The sequence below is a fragment of the Pan troglodytes genome, chromosome 6 (genome assembly GCF_028858775.2).
Source record: "Pan troglodytes isolate AG18354 chromosome 6, NHGRI_mPanTro3-v2.0_pri, whole genome shotgun sequence".
NCBI classification, from domain to species: Eukaryota; Metazoa; Chordata; class Mammalia; order Primates; family Hominidae; genus Pan; species Pan troglodytes.
Window position 1 is genome coordinate 54,455,554 of NC_072404.2, and position 14,439 is coordinate 54,469,992.

Genomic DNA, 14,439 nt, shown 5'->3' on the forward strand with positions numbered 1-14,439 from the left:
TCCCACTAACAGTGGATAGGCATTCCCATTTCTCCACAGACTTTCCAGCATCTGTTTTTTTTTTTTTTCTTTTTAATAATAGCCATCCTGACTGGTGTGAAATAGTATTTCACTGTGGGTTTGATTTGCACTTCTCTGATGATTAGTGATGACGAGTATTTTTTTCATATGTTTGTTGGCTGCTTATAGATCTTCTTTTGAGAAGTGTCTCTTCTTGTCTTTTGCCCATTTTTTAATGGGGTTATTTGTTTTTTGCTTGTTAAGTTCCTTATAGATTCTGTATATTAGACCTTTGTTGGGTGCATAGTTTGGAAATATTTTCTCTTATTCTGTGGGTTGTCTTTTTATTTTTAACTCTGTTGATAGTTTCTTTTGCTTTGCAAAAGCCCTTCAGTTTACTTAGGTCTCACTTGTCAGTTTTTATTTTTGTTGGAATTGCTTTTGAGGACTTAGTCATAAATTCTTTGTCAAGGCTGATGTCCAGAATGATATTTCCTAGGTTTTCTTCTATGATTTTTTTAGTTTGTAGTCTTATATTTAAATCTTTAATCCATTTTAATTTTTATACATGGTGAAAGATGGGGGTCCAGTTTCATTCTTTTGCGTATGGCTAGCCTCTTATCCCAGCACTATTTATTAAATAGGTAGTCCTTTCCCCATTGTTTATTTTTGTCAGCTTTGCTAAAGATTAGATAGTTGTAGGTGTACAATTTTATTTCTGGATTCTCTATTCTTTTCCATTGGTCTATGTGTCTGTTTTTGTACCAGTACCATGATGTTTTAGTTATTGTAGCCTTAGAGCATAGTTTGAATTCAGATAATGTAATGGCTCCAGCTTTGTTCTTTTTTATTAACATTGCTATAACTATTGGAGCTTTTTCTTTCTTTTTGTTTTTTTGGTTCCATATGAGTTTTGGAATAGTTTTTTTTTTAATTCTATGAATAATGATGTTGGAATTTTGATAGGAATTACATTGAATCTGTAGATTGCTTTTGGAAATATGGTCATTTTTATGGTGTTGATTCTTCTAATCCATAAGCATGGGATGTATTTCCATTTATTTGTGCCATATATGATTTCTTTCATTAGCATTTGTAATTTTCTTTGTAGAGATCCTTCATCTCCCTGGCTAAGTATATTCCTAGGTATTTTGTGTTTTTGCAGCTTTGTAAAAGGAATTGAGTTCTTGATTTGATTCTCAGCTTGGTTGTCGTTAGTGTATAGCAGTGCTACTGATTTGTGCACATTGATTTTGTAAACTGAGACTTTACTGAATTCATTTATCAAGTCCAGGAGTCTTTTGGAGGAGTCTTTAAGGTTTTCTAGTTACACATTCATATCATTGGCAAACAGAGATAGATTGACTTCCTCTTTTCTGATTTGAATGCTCTTTACTTTTTTCTCTTGCCGGATTGCTTTGGCTAGGACTTCTGGCTGCCTAAGTCTCTGTAGGTCTAGAAGTACTTGTTTTATGAGTCTGGGTGCTCTTTGGCCATTTTTATATTGGTTTATTTGTCTTTATTATTGAGTTGAGATCTATATCTATATCTATCTTCTGGATGCCAATTTCTTATCAGTTGAATTTTTCCCATTCTATGGGCTGTCTTTTCACACTTTGGGTATTGCCCTTGAAAGCACAAACATGTTTAATTTTGATGATACTTAATTAATCTTTTTTTCTTTTGTTGTTTGTGGTTTCCGTGTCATATCCAAGGATTCATTGCCAAATCCAAGGTCATGGAGATTTACCCCCAGATTTTTTTCTAAATGTTTTATAGTTTTAGCACTTACATTTAAGTCTTCGATTCATCTTTAGTAATTCTTTTTTGTATTAACTGTGTGTGAGGTAGGGTCCCAACTTCATTTATTTGCATGTGGTACTCACAATAGGATATACCTGTAGATCTGTGAAATAGAATTAAGAGTCCAGGAGTAAACCCTGGGCTTTATGGTCAACTGATTTTTGCAAGGGTGCTAAGAACATTTGATGTTGAAAAGACTATTCAGACATTTGGTGTATGTGCTTGGCTGAGGAGCCAATGGGGTGGATAGGATTTTCGAATCGTCTTTTCAATAAGTAGTGCTAGGAGAACTGGACAGTCACATGCAAAAGTATGAAGCTGGGCCCCTACCTCTCACACAGTTAATACAGAAAAATTACTGAAGGTGAATGAATGACTTAAATGTAAATGCTAAAACTGTAAAACTCTTAGAAGAAAACATAGGGATAAATCTTCATGACCTTGAAACTGTCAGTGGATTCTCAGATATGACACCAAAAACGCAACAAACAACAAAAGACAAAAAGTAAATTAATTGTCATCAACATTAAAAATGTTTATGCTTTAAATGACACTATCAAAAGTGTGAAAAGACAACAGAATGGGAAAAATTTACCTGATAAGAAATTGGCATCCAGAAGATAGATAGCTGTAGATATATATCTCAACTCAGTAATAAAAAGATAAATAAACAAATATGGAATGACCAAAGGCACCCAAATTCATAAAACAAGTACTTCTAGAACTATGAAAAGACTTAGGCAGCCACATAATAATACTGGGGGACTTCAACACCCCACTGACAGCATTAGGCAGATAATTGAGGCAGAAAGCTAACAAAGAAATTCTAGACTTAACTTTGACACTTGACAAATTGGACCTAATAAGCATCCACAGACTACTTTACCCATCAGCCACAGAATGTACATTATTCTCATCTGCTCATGAAACATACTCTCAAATCAACCACATGCTCAGCCATAAAGCCAGTCTCAATAAATTCGAAAAATTGAAATCTTGAACCACAATGGAATATAAAAAATAAAAATTAGGCTGGGTGCGGTAGCTCACCCCTGTAATCCCAGCACTTTCGGAGGCCGAGGTGGGTGGATCTCTTGAGGCAAGGAGTTTGAGACCAGCCTGGCCAACGTGGTGAAACTCTTTCTCTACTGAAAAAAAAAAAATACAAAAATTAGCTAGGTGTGGTGGCACGCACCTATAATCCCAGCTACTTGGGAGGTTGAGGCAGGAGAATCACCTTAACCTGGGAGACAGAAATTGCAGTGAGCGAAGATTGCACTGCTGCACTCCAGTCTGGGTGACAGAGTGAGTGAGACACTTCTCTTTCATAGATAGGTAGATAGATACATAGATACATAGATAGATAGATAGATAGATAGATAGATAGATAGATAGATAGATGACAGAGAGATGTAAATAAAATAAAAATCAATACCAAGATTTCTCAAAACCACACAATTACATGGAAATTAAACAACGTGCTCCTGAATGACTTCTGGGTAAACAAAAAAATTAATGACTTTTGAATGATAAACAAACTTTGCATTTCTAGAATAAATCTCACTTGATCATGATGTATAATTTTTTTCAATATTATTGGATTTAATTTTCTAGTATTGTGTTGAGGATTTTTGTGTTCATATTCTTAAGAGATATTGGTCTGTAATGTTCCTTTCTTTTGAGATTGTGTGTGTGTGATGTCTTTGGTTTTGGTATTGTGGTAATACTGGCCTCAAAGAGTGAGGTGGAAAGTGTTCCTCCACTTCCATTTTTTAAACACGTTTGTGAAAAATTGGTATTATTTCTTAAAACATTTGGTTTGCCAGTAAAACCATCAAGGATGGCTTGTTTTTGTAAGGTCAGCAGTAATGCTTTCTCTTTCATTTCTGATACTAGTAATTTGAATCATCTCTCTTTTTTTCTTGGTCAATTATGCTAAATATTTATCAAATTTGTCCATTTTTTTCATAGCCATATTCCATATGGCATTCCAAACTTCCACAATCAACTTTAGTTTCATTTTTCTCTATTGTTTTTATATTCTTGATTTTATCAATGTCCACTCTAACTTTATTATTTCCTGTCTTCTTGCTTTAGGTTTAGTTTGCTTTTCTTTTTCCAGTTTCTTAAGGTATACAGTTGAGTATTATTTTGTAATTTTTCTTACATGTTAGTGTAAGTATTATTACTATAAATGTTTCTCCAAGCACTGCTTTAGCTACGTCTCATAAGCTTTGGAATGTTGTCCCTTCATTTTCATTCATCTCAAAGTATTTTATAAAGTAACTTGGGATTGCTTCTGCCTGGTTGTTTTACCCACACCCAGCTGGTAAGATTCACTGATTGCTGTATTGTTTTCAAGAATATCACGGGCATAAATTGTTCTACATATAAATCTCATCAAATTTAGGCTGTGTTAAAGGACTCCTTCCTGAGATCAGTGTTTGAGATTTGTTTTAATCACAAATTTGCCACTGGGAGGGCTCCTTCCAGTGGTCTCCCTGGTTCTTTCTGGTAAATTAGACAGCCTATAGTTTAGCCTGTATCTCCGATGAATCTATCAATCTCCCAATTGCCTTTCACCACAGCTTCCAGTTATTAAGAACACCCTTATGGTTGAACTTCTCCACATTTTGTTGCCAAAAAAACAAAAACAAAAACAAAAAACCTAAAAACTAAAACAACAAAACAGTCCCTTTGGGGATAGATTAGCAGTTATCTGTTTATGGCTTGCTTCTTTAGAGGCAAGGAAACATATATGAGCCACATCTCTGGAGCTAGAAATGGGAGCAACGTCATGTTTCTTTCTGAATGACCCTCCCACTTTAGGAGCTGAACACTCATGGGAGAGGGAAGACAGTGACCTCAGATTCTCTCAGCTTGCTTCTCCCATTGTGGAAACCCCACACCATGATATGAGGCAAGAACAAGGGGGACCCCAGTATTCTCGGCAATGCTGTTCTTAATTTAAAGCCTCTGTCTAATGAGCCTTTGTCTAATGAGGTAGAGCTGGGTAAAAAAGGGCACCATCACCTCTCATCTGTACTCACTGGCAGCTTAACCTCATGAACATGTAGCTGGGGCCAGAATGAGAGGGGAAGACAGCTCACTCACAGAGAGCTAAGGTGGGAGAGAACCCTGTGTTCTTGGATGCAGCAGGCTGGAGTGGAGTTTCCATTTCCCTGAGCTGGGAGGTAGCAGAAGAGTAGATCTTGTTTTAAATGCCACAGACTATTACTGTTCTTACTCAGTTTTAGTAGACTTTCTTGAATAACTATATTTTTTATCTTGCTGTATACAGAAAAATACCATTTTGGAGACTTTACTGTTTTTTAAAAAATAGTTTTCAGCAGTCTTACTGGGAAATGAGTCTGCAGAACTCCTCATACTGTCCTGATGGAAGCCTTGGCTAAATGCTTTCAAAGACATCTATTTATGTCTATTTCATGCCGGTATTGTACCTGCACCTAAAGTGACTGTGCCCGTGAAATAGGGAGTCTAGTTCTGTTGTTTTTGAGTCCAATTTTAACATCTATATTGACTTTTTACAGCCCCTGCTTTCTTCTCATTATTGTAAACATTTATAGTATTAATTTTATTGTGTACAGAGGCATATTTGAGTGATTAAAGGGCAAGCACCAGCCTTTTGAGAAGACTTTATCAGTCACTCCAGCACAATTGTTCACAAAGCAAGGAGTCAGCCGCCTCCCATATAGGCATCCCCCAACCATAACGTGGAGAAGCTGATCCCAGTTAGTACTTTCTTTGTTATAGCTCCTCTAGTTTGTAATTAGTGTTTGAAAGGATCCAGAGTAACATGGAAAAGATTCACTGTCTTGATTCACTTTCATAACTCAGCTGTCACTTGGGTCTTTCCTGCCCATGGGAGATTTAGGAAAATGTGCCTGATTTCATGCCGGGGAGTCCAGGACCCTTGTCTCAAGGGTTCTATGAACTCCTGGTGAGTCGGAGGCCTGTGTGCCCTGCCCTGTTTTTGAGCCTGTGCAGTCCTGCCTGGGCATGTGCTCCAGTGCCTGGGGAGCCAGCCACGTTATCACCCCCCCCCCCACCGCCGACCGCCATACACCCAAATGTATCAATAATTCCATGAATTTAGTAATTTGCCAACATTTTTGAATGTGGGCCTGAAGAGAGAAGTAATTGTGAATCCCTGGGCTGTCCGTCCACCTGGCCCCTCCCTGCATCCTCAGCTGTTTCCCCTCTTGTGCCCCTGGCTGCCAGGGTGCTGTCATTACTCAGGCATCCAGTTGGAAAGTTCCAGGCACATTTCGGCCCAGAGTCACTTACCCAGAGCCTGGCTTATCAAAGCCTTTTCTTAACAATGGGAGGGAAGTTGAATCTTAAAGCAATTCTTCTCTGTTAAGGCAATTATGCATTTTTTCTTATTATTACATTATTTATTTAAGGGCTGTATTACATGGGATCTGACTGGAGACGATAGAGGTTGTTTGCAAAGCCTTTGAAAATGAACTCAGAAGAAGTTTAATCCACTCTCCCAAGGGAACCATGTCCCTACAAAAACTTAAAGCTGCAGCAAAACAGAATAGAGAGGGTTTGCTTGTGTGCCTGCAGCAGAGCACCCCCTCCCTTATGTAAACACTTAACAAAGCTGCCATCTTTGCACAGATGGTGGCTGAGTGGGGTGCTGGCTTTGAAGGCTCCCTGTTTTAATACTGGTGTTTTCCTCCTCAGGTCTCACGCACGAAGTACTGTAGACTTCTCTATGGGCAGCACTCATCAAGCCAGAAAGTAGCTTGCCATGTCTTCTTCTATGGGGTGTTTTCTTTATTATGTTCATAAAGCAAAAAAAAAAAAAAAAAAACAGAGAGAGAAAGAAAAGAAAATCAGAAGACAATGACTACTTTAGCTCTCTTGGCCTCTCAAGGTGACTGGTGTGAGAATAGCTTGGTGGCTGAGGACAGAAAAAAAAATCTTTTGTTTATCTAGACTCTAGGGTATTTCTGAAATGAAGGGAAATGTTCAGAGACCATTAAAAATGCAAGAGGCCACATAAGGGGCTGAGTCATATAGCTGTCACCTCACCACCTTGGAAACAAAACGCTCTATCATGTTTGTTTAGCTGGTGTCAATGATATAATGCTGGAGATGAGGCTATGTATTTTTTTTATCCTGCTGACTTGGCTATTGTTCCTTACTTTAAAATGATCCCCTTTGATTACTCTAAAGAAGAAAGGAAAAAAACAATAGATATGCATTTTGCTGTTCAGTTAAGAAAGAAATATTGTTTTCATTACACCAAAGTCTGACAAGGAATTTAATTCACTCATTACTCCATTAAATATGAACTGGGCATCTGCAGGGGTGTTAGAGTCAGTGGCAGAAGGGTTTATGTGTCCTGTGTTCTTGGAGCTCTACTGTAACAACTGATGGCATTGAAGGATGCACCATACACCTGCATGTACACAGGGAGGGCTTTCACAGCCAGAATAGGGCCTTGCACAAGTGAGCACTGAATTAGTACTGAATGGATGGAGGAAAGGAGATCTGGTTGTGGGTAGCATGAAGGATACTCTTAGATGCGAAGTCAGAGAGGAAGGCACTCGTTACATCATGGAGAGCCTCATGGACAAGCTGAAGAGTTTGATATTGAGTCAGAGTCTTTCAGACATGAAGCTGACATGGCCTCCGGAGTTCTGAGACAGTTCTGTTGGCCTTTCCTGGAGGTGACGTTGACCCAACCACTTTAATTTGGATCTATGACTGGTGGAGTCATTTAAGAAAGTGACACGTCCAGCCACAGAGAGCAATGTTTATGGAGTGATGTGTATTAACATGAATCAAGCTTCTTTTTTATTGTGAAGCTGTCATGTCCCTATACGATCTTGTCTTTAAACTCAGAAGTGTATTGAGGCTGTTTTCAAAGAGGGTTTCTTCTCCAAGAGGAATGCGGGTGCCAGCTGCCAAACACTGTTTTGTTGTTGTTATTTGTCAAAGGCTCTCTTTATGTTAATACCTTGGGTCTATAATCCTCACAGCCATTCTGATTTGCATATGCAATGATTGGAAAATGATCCAAATCAAACTTAACTGAAGTTGAAATAATAAAGGTGCTTGCAGTGAAGGGACATGGTTGTGAGGTAAGCCCCATGGTCTCAGCTCTGCTAGTTAATAAGCTGAGTGACAAAGAAAAAATCTCCTGATCTCTTTGGGCCTCAAATTTTTGCATTTTATAGGAGGAATTGGTATCCGTTCTAGTCCATGTACAGGTGTGGTAAGAGTAAAATGAAATTATTGATGTGAAAGTATTAATATAAAGGATGTAAGAGCATTAACAATTAGATGAGATACTGCTTCAGGCTGGAGTTTTGAGGTTAAGTACTCAGCATTGGAACTGTAACTCCCTCCATTCCCTTGGAGTTGTGTGACCCAGACAAGTTATGTAGCTTCTCTGAGATCCACCTCGCTTCTGTAAATCAGAGACAGAGACAGCAACATCAGTATTTTGTGGGGATTAATTGGGATAATGTGTTTGGTGCCTCACTCACAGAGGATACAGGACAGAGCTCATGTCCTCAGTCTTCTCTCTTGGTTTCCTTTTCTTTCCAGTGGGTAATCATGAGGACTGAGATTACAACGAGGAAGTTTCTATTAATAATACAGAGATGCCAGCTACACATCAAGTGCTCACATAAATGTTTGCATCCCGCTGTTTGCTCAGCCACCCTTCCTCAGTGCCATCCTCTCCTCCTCTTCATGCATCCAAAGGAAACCTATTACAATTCAGTAGCTGAGGACAGATCACTGGAATTTGGTACTTTGTTGAGGCACCAACCCATGAGGAGTGGGGTGTGGTGTGGTAAGGCAGGAAGATGAGAATTAGGGACCAATGTAGTCTGAGGCAGCGGGGACCCCATATTCCACAGTCAGTGCTGTAACACTTGTGCTGGATGAGAGCTTAACGTGAGACCACGGGAGGCCTGGTCCCCCTCCGCTCTCTGCTCTTGCCCTGTGGTGGATGAGGGAGAAGTCGTCTTTAAAGATATTTCCTACTCAGATATGTGTAGGGAATAGCACATGTATGGGGTTGTGGATGTGAGTGTGAATAGACTCCTTGTGGGGCAGATGATGGAAATCAGTGGGCATATATCTATAAACACATAATACAAATATTACATATTTTACAAATTCTGTTATTTTCTAAAGTCTAAGATTAGTTTCTATACCAAGAAGAATTTCATGCATTTAATTTTTAGAGGCAATGTGACAAAAAGTTCCTAAATAAATGATTTTTAAAATCGGAAACTGAAATACAGTCGTAGAGTATGAGACATTAGTATGTTCCTTTAATTCTCTTAGAAGCCATGCATATTTTTTCTTTCTAATGATAAAGTTATATGTGCTCATTATTTTAGAATTCAAAATAGTATAAAGAATAAAACCTAATGGTCATGCGATTATTTCTTGTCCGGATAACATTCCAGAATTTATTTCAGTCTGACTGTAAATATATGCAAACATACTTACATCATTAATGTAATACTGAGTCTATGATTTTCTGTTTTGCACTTAATATTATATAATAGCCATTTTCTCTTCATTAAGTATTATTTGTAGAGATTTTTAATAGTTGAGGCTGAAATCAATGTATTTGTTATAAATTATGACTTTTAATTTGGGGGGAAGGACTTTTATAAGGGGAGCCTTAAGCTCAGGAATGCAAAGCTTCATAGGCACTTGGTATAACTTGACAAGTGATTTTTCAGAAATGTCTCTGCAGGTGCATTGCCACCTCTTTTGTTCTGCTCTTGAAGTGTCTGACTTTCAAAATATATGTGTGTATGTTTTTTCTTCCACTCATGTATTATTCCTGCTTCTGTTTTAGCATTAATTAATATATTACATTTAATGTTTGTGGTTCCAAAATGTTGTACCTCAAAAAATTGTAGAATATTTCTTGTAAGCACCTTTACCTACAGATAATGCCATTTATTTATCTCTATTTAATCACCAATTATACAAATAATGTGGACATAACATATTATCTAGAAATGTTAGATCAATGAGTGAACATAGAAATAAATGACTCCTTGGCTATTTTGCAACATTTTATTCTGTGGAAGTATGAAAATCAAATAAATCCTTCAGGGAATTTAGATTATTGACATAACTGTGTATGTTATAGATAGAAATGAAAAAGTCAAGCTAATATTAATTAGATATTTACATCATAATGAATTTAATAATCTTCAAAGAGTGTCTAAATTGTTGAAGGTGCCATGCTTTTACAATTTTATGTTTAGAAGTCTTCTTAACTATTAACTGTTCTAGAGAGATCCTGAGTAACCTATTTCAACCTATCTCCTATCTATTTCAGGCATATTTTCTCTAGAGTGTTTCTATTTTGGAAGACTGGTAGAATTTACTTTTTGTTTAATTTCTGTGTAATTTTTCTTTTTTCATAATTCATGTTCTTCACAGTAAAGTTGGAATTCTTTTAGTTCAAACGAAATTTTAATTTGAAAGAATTGTAATTATTAATGTGCGTATGTGCTTATAGAGAATTTATTAGATAATTATTGGAATTTAGCATGAATTTTTCAAAAGTCATTAGCAAAATATACTCAAAGGGCTGCAGTTTCTACTAATGGTAAAAATGGATCCTAATATGCATAAGAACATACAGCCATCTCTGTGCCACTGTCTCCTCATACCATTATATTTTTATATAATGCTTCCTATTCATGTTTAAATTGTTTTATCTGCTTTTATCTAAGTTCTCCAAATAAATAGTGGGCTTCTTCACTCCAAAAAGAACATTCTTCTGTTCTGGTCATATTCTGAATAGATCCTAAATTTCACTGCTTATTTATCTACTTATTTACACAGTGCCAGACATTGTTCCAAGTAATTTGCAAGGATTAATTCAGTCAGTCCTCTCACAACCTTATTAGGCAGATACTATAATTAATCTATTTGCTAGATGAGGCAACTGAGGTTAGAAAATTTACCAGACTTTCCAGGGTCACACAACTGGTACGTGGAAGAGCTGGATTCAACCTCAGTAGTGCAAACACTACATTTTGTCATGCCATCAGAATCATTAATAAACATGAGACCAGAAACACATCTCCATGCAACACATCCCCTCTGCCCTGGAACATAATGTTATGCCCAGACACAGCTGAGAGCTCTCCCAGGAGCATTTACAAAGCTCCAGTGACATGGTGCTTCACCTTGGGAAGCCCCTTCAACCACCTAGGCCTCAATCCCTTCTTTTCATGAAATGTGGACATATAGACCCACTTTGGGGGATTTGGTGAAGACACAGTGGGTTGATCGTGTTATTCAGCAGCACAGCTTGTAACATACTGCTGAGAAGGGGGATGGCCACAGAATATATACCTCTTGTACCAACCCAATGTGGTTGGCCTTTAACAATTCTGAGAGAGAGCCAAATAGAAATGTTAGAGAGGTGCATGTCCGTATGCTTTTATGTATATTTTGTCAGTGTCGTCACCAACCTCTCAGCCATGTGAAGATTAGAAACCATCAACTCGAATGATGGGAGGCTACTGTGGCCATGCACAGACCTCAGAGGGAAGTGACATCTGACAGTCTGAAATTAAGACAAGAGGACAGAAAAACAGAACATCAGGGCAAAGAGCTCCATGGGTGCTCACAAGGGTGATCTATGTCACTGAAACAAGGTCACATTGTCTTGGGTCCCCTGTCTTTACCAGACAGACTTGAAAAATAATTTGACCATAAATCTGTTAGGGATCAGCCTCATTTAGGGGAAATTTACTTAAGTGTAACACATTTTCCCCCAGCAATGCTTTGTAAATGAGATGAGTATGATTGCTAAGACTGGGCATGCCATTTCATTCATTAAACTAATATTTACCAGTGCTAGGTACTAGGTACTCATACTGTGCTTGGTACTTAGAAAAGATGCCTCAGTGAACAAAATGGACAGAGATTTTAGTCATCAGAGTATATTCATGTATTTCTGATTTTTTGGGGGATGCTATGATGTGCCCAACACCACATGAGATAAGGGAGTAGAATAATTCATATAGTTTTTGGAGGACCCCTACATTCCTGGAGATTGCTACTTGAGGTTACCTTAGGGTATGAGTATGAGCTCATGTCTTGCTGATGGGACACCAGTGGAACTACTGTCTATAACTCTACAATGTAAGGAACAGAGCCCCTTAGGCAGGAGACTTCCTTTGCAGTCATAGGGCCTGTCCACCTAGGCTGGGTTGAAGTACAATTGGGATAACTTTTTTATATAACAAACAAACAAGTGCCTGGTAATTACATATGCAATCCCTTTCATCTTTTCCCAGCCAAATTTTAATCAGTACAGACCTTGAAGCAATAAGGCCAGCAATCATGCTTCCCAGGGCCAGTTTCCAGCCCAGCTTCCCACTTCCACTAGCTCAGGACTTTGCTTTCACCGTTTGCATTTTCACCTTCCCTCTTTTATTGACTGGGTGTTGATTCTGGGACTTGCTGATAATTTTTTTAAGGTAAATCAGTGTCTGTGTCAATATAAATGGAAAACAACTAACTGTATAATTGACTTACAATTAATTTCTGTGTCTTATATTGAGAATCCAAACTCCCAACAATTTGGAGTAGTTACTTCCTTTTTCTCCCTCTGTGTGAAAATGGACTTAGAATTTACTCATCTTAGGTCAATATGATAATAATCATGTTTCTGTTTTATTTAACTCTCAGGTTTGGTGATGGTTATACAGTCAAAGTTTGGCTCTGTAAGGAAGCAAATCAACATTGCACTGTTTCTGACCACTTGAAGCTTTATTTTCCAGGAATTCAGTTCAAGGTACTGCTAATATCCTGTATTATTTCTTTGTTTTCAGCTAAAAATAATAATAAATGTACCTGTATTTTTCTGTTTTTATTCTATGCTGTTATAAGATACTACTTGTTACCTTAGCCACATTGCAAAGTATAGGCCCTGCCTCCCTACCAAAAATAGCATGGATAGCTGATATTGCTTGACCACTCTGAAGAGTGACAAGCCTGCTTAATTGCTTGCTGGATTGGCCAGAGCAGCCTGTGATTACATATCACGCCTCTTATCTGTGGGCACAAGTCCATTGCATAGCTCATCTTGTTCAGCATAGAAGATTGCAAAAGCTAATCTCTTCCATATATTTGCTGTAGGGTTTATAGGCTTGATGGTTTCAGCATTGCTTCACAGAAAGAGCCCTATGCTTGAGATCACAATCCTCTACAAACTTGCTGTCATCAATATGGTCACTGAACCAGCAGCATCTTCATTACCTGGGACCTGTTAGACACGCAGAATCACAGGCCCCAACCTATTGAATGGGAATCTGCATTTTAACAAGGTGACCTGGAGATTCCTATGAACACTGAAGTTTGAGAAGCACTGTCTAAAAATCTCTTGGATAACTGTGGGATGCTGGTTTATTATAACTTCTAGGAGGCTGTAGTCCATAAGGTAGTTATGTTCTATTTATTTCAACAACTGTCATTTAGTGAAATCCTACTATGCAAGAAGCATGCTGTGTGAGACTGTCATTCATGCTCAATTATGACTCTGAATCACCCTATAAAACAGACATAATTATCTCCATTGGCATACATGAAGACAAGGATCAGAGGTTTAAATATCTTCCCAACAGTTGCTCAGCTAATGATGAGAATAGTGAGAGATAAGCCCAAGTCCCAGTGTAAAACTCAGGGCCCTTCCATCCATCTCTGTTAGGCCATGTTAAATTCCTACATTTCAAATATCTTTGGGCATCTTATGATTCCTTAAACAGGGCTTCCCCATGCTGTTGCAAGGTTGGAGCATATCAGGGGGCAGAACAGCAATGCCACTCAGTTGAATGCTGTTTGTCAAATATACCCCATGAAAAATTGTCATCAATAAGCATTCATTGGAGACTCACAAAATTATGTGTAGGTTGAGAAAACGTAACTGAATTTTTTTGTCAATTAAATGTAGTATGATCAATTTTGTTTAATAATGCTAATTATATGATACTTTTTTTTTTGCTTTTAGGGACAGCACCTGAATTTATTAGAATATCATGTGCCAAAAAGATGGGGATGCCTAGCTGGCTTGTTCAAAGTTATAGAGAACAATAAAACCTTCTTGAATATTAAGCATTATTCCATTAACCAAACCACTTTGGAGCAGGTATAGTATCTTGAATGATTCAGGAGGTTGAATTTTGGTCTGTTCATCAGACCTAATGTAGCCAATTTTAAAATTAATCGAATCGCTTTAATTCACCACTTTATTCAATTCATCCTGTTAAATTTTATAAAATTATGATAAGGATGGTAAGTGTCAGAAAGTTTGTTTACTGTATACCCTTCTACTTAAGATAGATATTCAGTAGAGTTTCAATTTGTTCATATTATGTTGGTCATTTAACTAATTAAATCATGTCACATTAACCTTCCTTTCTCCACCTTACTCAGCCCCACAAGACTTTCCGGGGGGGCTTCACTGTAATCAAATGATAGCTAACTTCTGGGGAAACAAAAAGCGTTTCATTTACTAAGAGTACCAGAAATATAAAAATACATTACGACATATTTCTAAAACCAGGCTTAAGGTATTGAGAACTTCTAGGTGATTTATTA

The 14,439-nt window shown here is 37.6% G+C and overlaps 1 protein-coding gene across 3 annotated transcripts in view; it reads left to right on the top strand.

Moving 5' to 3' along the window:
- ABCA13 (ATP binding cassette subfamily A member 13) overlaps positions 1 to 14,439 on the top strand; it is a 477,235-nt gene that overhangs the window by 460,509 nt on the left and 2,287 nt on the right. For all 3 annotated transcript variants that reach the window (XM_009442731.5, XM_016957445.4, XM_009442734.5), the window contains exons 60-61: positions 12,532 to 12,637; positions 13,850 to 13,987. In XM_009442731.5, the coding sequence (XP_009441006.5) occupies positions 12,532 to 12,637; positions 13,850 to 13,987 (244 nt within the window). The remainder of the gene's footprint in view (positions 1 to 12,531; positions 12,638 to 13,849; positions 13,988 to 14,439) is intronic.